At 40.6% G+C, this 9,424-nt stretch overlaps 1 protein-coding gene across 1 annotated transcript; it reads left to right on the top strand.

The window, feature by feature from the left end:
• The first annotated feature begins 1,309 nt into the window (after positions 1 to 1,309).
• Positions 1,310 to 8,428, top strand: LOC122005233 (linamarin synthase 1-like). Its single transcript, XM_042560195.1, has 2 exons — positions 1,310 to 1,830; positions 8,260 to 8,428. The coding sequence occupies exons 1-2, from the start codon at positions 1,310 to 1,312 to the stop codon at positions 8,426 to 8,428; spliced, it is 690 nt and encodes a 229-aa protein (XP_042416129.1).
• The last annotated feature ends 996 nt before the right edge of the window (positions 8,429 to 9,424 follow it).

The following is a 9,424-nucleotide window of genomic DNA, read 5'->3' as shown; positions in this document are numbered from 1 at the left end:
GATCGTGCCCCCCACGACCGAAGCCAAGCAAGGAACGATCGTGCAACCCTGCACGGTTGTGCCCCATGAACCGAGCTCGAAGCTCACATGGCCGTGCCAATTGGCACGGCCGTGCAGTGCGGCCAAAGACAAGAAAGGGCATGGTCGTGCCATCCTTACACGGTCGTGTCGCCGCAGCCGCGCCCTAGCCTATAAAAGGGTTTTAACCCTTTTCCTCAAGAGGGGAGAGTCGTCGAAGCGAGCCGTCAGGGAGAGAATCGACTTGATGTCATTCTATGCTGTCCAGGACCTCTGTCCAGTGATCCTTCATCACCACATCAACTCTAGAAGCAAAGGATTGGATCCGAATATCACACGTCGTCGTTGGATAAGCGTCTTTTCTCTTTCTCTCTTCTTGTTTGAGAATTGTATGCTTAACATTATGTCTTCGGGTTTTTCTCCGACGTCTATGGAGTAGATTCTTTGTTCTAGGATGAGGGAGTAGCTATGGATTGGTTTGATGTAAGACTCATACTTTTGCCTCTATTTTATTGGATGATTTCGCTTGTTTTGTTTCGACTACTCGATCTCTATATCATGTTAATTGATTGTGTAGAAATTGTCTATCTCGTAGAGAGAATATCTTAGATCGTACGCCTGAGGGGCCCTAGTGATAGGGGTAACCCGTTCACGGACATCTAGGGTACTTCCTTGAAAGGAGAAACAACTCCTCCACAAGGAAGTAAGAGACCAAACTAAGCTTCTTATTTCTATCCTTAGTGACACCAATTAGAGTAGTGTTCTTGTGATCTACCAAGGCGTCCTAGTGACAGAGGTTAACCGTAACAGGATTTCATAGGGATCTTCTTTATTTGGTACCTAAGATTAGATACTTCAGCTTCCGACGAATGCATGTTGATGGAAAAATGAGTAAAGGATAGAATGTGATACATCAATACCACCACAATGAAACCGAACTCCTAGGACTCTTCATAAACCAAGCCTATTACTTCCTCTTTGCTAGTTCTCGTTTCCGTTTTCAAATCCCTTTTCTTTAGATAACTTACAATCATCGGTAGTTTAGCTAATCCTAAGTGAGCCATCGCTAGTGCTTATAACCAGTCCTCGTGGGATCGATAATCTTTATTACTGATGACGAATTCGTGCACTTACAGAATCGTAACACTTAACTACAACAATATAATTTTTTTAAAACCAGATCTTTGTATCTAAATGTATGAAAGATTTTTTTTTCTCAAGTGTTTTTATATATTTGATTACCGAACCACAATAGACTAGGGCAGCATTAGCAAGAGGAATCTAAAAATCCATGGCTTCACTGACTGGGGCCGAACCCCAACCCCACTCCGTGCTTGTTCCCATTCCGCCGCAGGGCCACATCACCCCGTTCCTACGCCTGGCCACCCTCCTCCTCGCTCGCGGCTTCCGCGTCACCTTCGTCCTCACCGAGTACAACGCCCGCCACTTGGCCCGGTCTCGGGGCCACGACTGGGCAGCCACTGGTGGCCCATCATTCCGCGTTGAGGCCATCCCCGACGATCTCCCTCTGCCGCCTTCAGACAAGCAAGACATCACGCAGGACATCCTGTCAGTGTGCTTGTCCGTGCGCTCCACATGCCTCGCCCCCTTTAGGGACCTCATGGTCGGCCTCGGCCGCGCGCCAGACGTGTCGCCGGTGACAAGAATCATCTCCAACGAAGGGATGGGGTTCACAGTCGATGAGGGCTTTGGCATGCTCGTGTTCTTCTTCTTCACGCATAGTGCCTGTGGATGCTGGAGCTACCTCCACCATCCGGATCTCGTCAGCAGAGGCTACACGCGCTCTCAAAGGTAAAAAAATTCAACCGAATTAAAGAAATAAACTAGAAAAAAATAACAAACTAATTAAGAGAATTTATTTTACAATTATTTATGAGCTAGCAGATGAAAGCTTCTTGAGCAACGGGTACCTGGGCACGTCAATCGACTAGATCCCCGGCCTGGAGAACCTCCGCCTGCAAGATTTCCCCACCTTCGTCCGCACCACGGACCTGTTGGTTGCTACTTGGAAAACCTAATGGTTCCACTGTATAAAAATTTTGTACAAAGGTCTGAACCTTTTCCTAGCTACCATGTGTTCTTTTAAATTAAACTTGGATCGCCTGCGGAACTTAATACGTTTGATCCAAAGTTTAATTTATTTATTCTTTTAGGTTTAGACTTGGATCTTCTGCGAAACTTAACACGTTCGATCCAAATCACCTAGGTTATTAATTCTATTAAATATTAATTTCCAAAATTGGCTTCCAGGACTGCATGGCGAGGCACATGGCCTTCTTGGATATGAGAACAACCACCACCACCTAGACAAAGCCTTTTAAGGAAAGCTAATATTTAATTTCCTTAAATAACTTTAGGTCAACCAAAAAGAACAATCAAATCACAAGGAAAAAAAAACAAAAGAACACAACATCGAAAACAAATTCGAAATACTAGAATCGCATGCCTCTTGTATTTGGTATTTTTACATAGAGATAAAACTAACATCATGCGGAAAACTATATTAGTTATACCTTACTTAGTAGATAATGACCTCTTGATCTTCTACCGTATTCCTCTTCTAATCCCGGACGTTGTGTGGGCAACGATCTTCCGAGATGAGAATCACCAAGGCACCTTCTTCTTCCTTCCTTCAAGTTTCGGCCAAGCATATCTTTTAAAGGATGAAGAACTTTTTTCACCAACCAAGCTCCAAGGGATGCAAGCTTTCTCTCCTTCTTCCTCAAGCTAGATCCGGCCACCTCCTCCAAGCTCCAAGAGATAAAGGATTTCGGCCACACAAGAGGAAGAGAGAAAAGGAGAAGGGTCGGCCACACCAAGAAAGAAAAGAGGGAGAAAATAGAATAGTGTCATTCACCCATGAAGGCACCTCTACCCCCTCTTTTATAATCCTTGGTCTTGGCAAATAAGGAAATTTAAATAAAAACTTCCTTAATTCTTTTGCTATTGAAAAGGAAAATTTATTTAATTAAAAACAATTTTCTCTTTTCAATTTACAATGGTCGGCCACTAATAAAATCTCCAAGCAAATAAAATTTTAAACACAAATTAAAACTTCCTTATTTTGCTTCCGGAAATTTATAAAAAAAATTCTCCAATAATTTTTCCCTTCATGATTGGTTAATAAAAAGGAAATTTTATAAATTAAAATCTTTCTTTTTAACATGTGGATAAAAAGAAAGTTATCTCTAAAAATTAAAACCTCTTTTAATCTACAAATAAGGAAAGATATCAAATCTTTTCTTAATATTTTGTAGAAACTTATAAAAGAGAATATTTAATTTTTTTTAAACTTTCTTTTAAATCATGAACATGGTTAAAAAGGAAAGTTTTTTTAAAATTTAAAATCCACCTTTTCAACAAATAAGGAAATATTTCAAATTTTAAACTCTCTTTTAAACATGTAAATGATTTACAAATAAGGAAAGTTTTTACCAAAAATTAAAACCATCCTTTTAATCTACAAATAAGGAAAGAGATTAATCTCTTCTCTTAATCTTTTGTAGAAAGCTATAAAAGGAAATTTTTAATTTTTAAACTCTCTCTTTTTTTAAAACCTTGATATCCACATAAGAAATAATTTTAATAAAAATCCTTTTTAATATTCTAGTGGTCGGCCACCTAAGCTTGGGACCCAAGCTTTGGCCGGCCACCAACTTGGCTCATCTACTTGGTCTTGGTCGGCACTAGGTTGGGTTCCAAGCTAGCTTGGCTGACCCCATTGGATGGGTAAGAAGGTGGGTATGTGGTGGGTATAAATCTCTATATACAAGAGGCTACGATAGGGACCGAGAGGAGGAATTGGTTTTGGTCTCCTGATGAAATTAAGCATCCCGTGTTCGCCCCGAACACACAACTTAATTTCATCAATAATAATTCATTCCACTAAAGAATTATTATTGAACTACCGCACCAATCCCAAAATACATTTTTGGGCTCCTTATTATAAGTGTGTTAGTCTCCCTGTGTTTAAGATAACAAATGTCCACTAATTAAGTAAGTTACTGACAACTCACTTAATTAATATCTAGCTCCAAGAGTAGTACCACTCAACTTCATCGTCATGCCGGACTAAGTCCACCTACAGGGTTTAACATGACAATCCTTATGAGCTCCTCTTGGGGGCATTCTCAACCTAGATCACTAGGACACAGTTTCCTTCTATAATCAACAACACATACTATAAGTGATATCATTTCCCAACTTATCGAGCTTATTGATTTATCGAACTAAATCTCACCCATTGATAAATTAAAGAAATATATATCAAATATATGTGTTTGTTATTATATTAGGATTAAGAGCACACACTTCCATAATAACTGAGGTCTTTGTTCCTTTATAAAGTCAATATAAAAGAAATGACCTCTAATGGTCCTACTCAATACACTCTAAGTGTACTAGTGTAATTATATAGTTAAGATAAACTAATACCTAATTACACAACGACCTTCCAATGGTTTGTTCCTTTCCATCATGGTCGTGAGCTACTGTTTATAATTTATAAGGTACTGATAACATGATCCTCTGTGTGTGACACCACACACCATGTTATCTACAATATAAATTAATTGAACACTACATTTGTAACGACCCAATTTTCCCTATTTCGAGTTCTAAAAGTCCTTATAAAAATCTGGAAATGCTTTTAAAATATTCTATAGATTTTTAGAAATTTTTAGAGTATTTTTATGCAATTTTTGGAGTTCGTTTGGTATTTTTACCCAGAGGAAGAAGTTTTAAAAACAAAAAAAAAATAAAAAATATATATGTTGAAGCCGGGTTTTGAACCCAAGACCTCGGACCCGAACCAGGTTTTAACCGGACGCAGCCGACCAGCCGAGCTACGCTCGTTTTGTTAATCATATATGGAGCGATATATATTTAAGTAATAGTTAGGAACAGTAAAATAATAGGAAATAAAATGGTTGCAGCTGGGATTCGATCCCACGAGTTGGGCTTTAAGCAGAACGCAGCCCACCAACAGACCAGCCGCGGGTTTGTTAATAAAACCCGAATCAAGTTGTATTTAAGCAATAGTTAGTTAACAGAATATTAAAGTTATAAGAAGAGAACTTAGGTTTTCCCCGTGACAAAATCTTCTCCTCTCCTCCTCCTCTCGCGACGGCGCTTCTCCTCTCGGGCGAAAACAGAGACGAAGCTAGGGCTTCGTCTCCGGCGGCCGGCGAGCACCCTTCTCCGTGCATACCTTTGTGATCCTCTCGTCGAGGAGAGCAAGAAGATACCAAGAGATCGTCGAGGAAGCATATATCCGAAGCCCTAGAAGCCTCCTTCTTCTCGGTTGTAAGTCCAAGAACAGCGAGGTGAGTTGCTTCTCACCTGCAGTAGGAGTTGTTCGAGCTTTGATTCGTTTTCATGGCTTTCGGATTCTTGTTTTCTTTTGGATTCGAAGCAAGTTTGAGGGGTTTGTTTCCTGCAGGCTTGTGTTGGAAATTCAGATTTGATCAAGGATGATTTTATGTATAGTTTCAGAATGTTGGACTATATTGATAGTGAGGATGTCAATTGATGTTGTTCTGTCGTTGAATTGCCATGAAACTGGTGTGGTATTCGGTTTAAATGAGTTCTACAAGTTGTAACATTGTCCTGTCATTCTGAATAAACAAGTTTAGTTACTGGTTTTATTAAACTCAAGTTATAGTCCTTATACATGGGGTTCTGGATTCTCTATATGTGGTGTAGTATTCACTATATGGTTTTCCAGTATGTGGTCAAATGATTCTTATAGTTTTCTTGTCGTGGAACAGAACAGGAGGATTAGTGGTGGTTTAGGCTTGCTTTTAACTTCCTTACTGCCATGAATATCATATCAGATTAAAATGTTATTTAGAGATTTTATAATTAAGATTTTAGTTAGCTGTGGTGACCATGTATCTATGATTTCACTGATTTATGGGCATGCATAACTTGAGGATTTGAATCTCTCTGTATATGTTTCACTCTGAGCTTTAATTGCCTCTGCACAAGTTAGCATTAAGGTTATCTGGTTCCTGCAATTATCATTAGGCTTAATAGTATAGTTTTTAGTTAAGTTGTATGTGGATTTGTACTTAGCTTGTGTGCAGATTTTTGCTAGAGTTTATGTGCAGAAATTTATCAGCTAAGAATGCAGAATTTTGAGTAGTGTGTTATGTAGATTCTCAGTTAAGTTTTGCATTTAGGAGCAGTGCAGATTTTTGCATATTGTAGCAAATGCAGATTTTCAATAAGAGTATATTTTCTAGTTATGTTTGTTATGAGTTGAGCATGATCAGTTTTCTTTATTACTAGATACACATGAGCAGTTTTAGTTTTCATTGTTGTTTAGTATTTCCTGATGAAGCATGATATTCTGTTAATTCCATGCAGCAACGATTCCTTTATTTTCTAGATTCTATTGCATGCCTAGTAGTTGAATTGGTTTTACTTTCACAGCATGCTTAAGTTGTTCTAGTTTCCTATTTGCTATTGGAATAACATGAGCAGTTCTATTTTTATAGCATGCAGATTTTTATAAGTAAAGTATGCAAATTTTGATAGGCTTAATATGCAGATTTTTGTTAAGTTTTGCATGCAGATTTATGTTAAGCTTTGTATACAGATTTTCAGTACGTAGGGTGTGTTCTAGTGCACACCAGGTGCTTGATAAAATGCTTAGCTCAATATAATGCTACAGTAGGCATTTTAATAGCTCAGTTAATGCAATAGAAGCATTTAAAATAACTTATTTAGTCTTGCTTCAGCTTATATGGGACTACGGTCCAATGGGTGGGCTCCCACAGTCGCCTCTAGGTTCAGATAACCTAATTCTAGGTTCAGATAACCTAGTAAAAGCAAGATAAGAAAATTAGCTATGAAATCAGTATTTTATTTTCAAGAATGGCACTTTACGATTAGATATCCATTGGGTTGGGCTCCCAGAGTCGTACATAGGTTTAGATAACCTAGTAAACCCTACTAGACTCGAACTAATCCGGGTTTAGTTAGGGATCTTGCATGCTAAAGTACAATATTCTTAGGCCCATCAAGACATGATTATTATTTTGATCTATTATGTAAATAGTTTTCAAAACTTCACAAATTAGTTATGTGAATACAAGTTAGACTCGCTTTAGCATTAATTAGATCCAATGATCTGTGTTCCTATCGAATATGAGCATGAGTAGCTATACATGTTAGCTTTTCAGTTAGTTCCTTTTATGAGCATGATTAGCTATACATGTTTAGTATTTCGATAGTTAGATTTCTTTGCTATTTATGAGTGATTAGCTTTATATGTTAGCTTTTCGGTTAGTTCCTTCACTATTTATGAGCATGAGTAGCTTTACATGTTAGCATTCAGTTTTAGCATGTTTTTATTCATATACATACATATCGAGTTTTGTGAGTAGGAGCTCACTAAGCTTTATGCTTATAGACTTATTTCCTCCTACCGCAGATAAAGGAAAAGCTAAAGTATGAAAGGAAGGCGAGGAGATGCCGTGGCGTGTGATGCCAGACTATGGAGAGATCCGTAATGGCAAAATCACAAGACTTTTCCCTTAGTTCTCTTTTAATGTTATATTGAAATTGAGTTTATTTCCGTATTGTAGTTTGATACCTCCTATTGTTGGAGTGATATGGTTGTTGCCATTGCTAGAGTAGTTTCATATTTTTATTGAGTTATTATCTGCGTGGTTGTGAAATTATATGTTCCAGCCGCCTGTATGTATTTACGGATATGGTCACCGGTACAGGGGAGACTCTGCCGAAATTTTTCGGTAGGGTTTTCCTAAAGATTTTTATCATACCGGTTAAGTAGAGTTAGTAGTCAAGTAACGGTCATCCTTAGAGTGTAGTAGTAGTAAGAAGGGTGGTCGTTACAACATTTATCATAAATGTAGACATTTGACCAATGTGATTCTTATTTCTAGATAAATGTTTATACCAAAAGCTAGGCTTTTAGTATACATCCTAACACCACGGACCCTGATGATGTTATGCTGAATCTTATTGTCTATCGTGCCACCGTTGACGCCCCTCGATGCGCAGGCTTGATCCTCAACACATTCACCGCTCTTGAGGGTCCAGTTCTCAACATGATTTGTTCCAAGTACCCTAACTTGTACACCATCGGCCCGCTCCCCTCCTCCCTCTAGCAAGAGGATGTGGATTGCCTCTGATGGCTAGACGCCCAGCCCAACGCCTCCGTCGTCCACGTAAACTTTGGCATCATTGCAGTGGTCACGACATCGCAGCTGAAAGAGTTTGCATGGGGCCTGACTCGAAGCGGGCACGGGTTCTTGTAGGCAGTGCAGCCGGATCTGTTGTAGGAAAGCGATACGGCGGCAATAGTGAAGGAGATGACGACAAAAGTGGGGGATCGGGGCGCAGTGGTGGGGTGGTGTGACCAACAGAGGGTTTTGGCTCACCCAGCGATGGCAGCGTTCCTGTCGCATTGTGGGTGGAACTCGACACTAGAGAGTGTGGCTGAAGGTAGGCCCATCATATGTTGGCCCTTTTTCGCCGAGCAATAAACCAACTGCCGATACTTATGCGTCACATGGCGTATAGGCATGGAGATCTCCGGGATGCAGGAGGAGGTGGAGCGCTGCTTGCGGACCGTAAGGGCGGATGAAGAATTGAAGCACAGGGCGATCAAGTGGAAGGAGAAGGCTAGGGATGCTGTTGGCCTTGGTGGCTCCTCGACCACCGATATCAATAGGCTGGTCGTCAGCTTGATGCAGATGAGGAAGTGACCACTGTCGTGAATTCAATGTTGATGTTGTACTATTTACTTTGTCCCTCTTATTATTAGATGCATCACTTTATTTAAGATTTGCAATTTAACCGGTGATCCTGTCCGAAAGCTGAATCAACGGACGCTGGGCACGTGGCGCTCTCCCAACGGCTGATGTAGATCTCCCGACTATCCGCCCGGACCTCCAATGAACCTGCACAGAAGTCGGGCCGGGAAGGGGTTCCCGGCGACGACCCTCCGACGCTCAAGTCAGGCAAAGCTCAACAACAAGAAAGTGGCTCGAAGAATCGTAGAACGCGTACCTCCGGCGAAGGATGAGGGCCTTTATATAGGGTTGTGGAGAAGCGAGTGCACACATATCGAGGTGTACACGTGTCCTTAGTCCATACCCCAGTAAGGGCCTGTCAGTGAGCTTACCTGACCCCATACTGCTACAGTCCAAGCACGTCTTCGATGGGACAGCGGAATCCCCTGTCGTAAGATTTGGAGTATGACCTAAACGTAGAACATGCTCACTGTCGGAAAAAGATGTCCCTTCTCCTTTTCCCCTTGCTCCCGGCGGGGCGTCCGGCCGGCCAGCCTCTGCCTTACGTCCGACCGGACACATATAGTGGTGTACTTGGGAGATTCTCGGTAATGTGCTTT

This window comes from Zingiber officinale, chromosome 1A (genome assembly GCF_018446385.1).
Source record: "Zingiber officinale cultivar Zhangliang chromosome 1A, Zo_v1.1, whole genome shotgun sequence".
NCBI classification, from domain to species: domain Eukaryota; kingdom Viridiplantae; phylum Streptophyta; class Magnoliopsida; order Zingiberales; family Zingiberaceae; genus Zingiber; species Zingiber officinale.
This window is presented reverse-complemented; position numbering and strand designations above follow the sequence as displayed.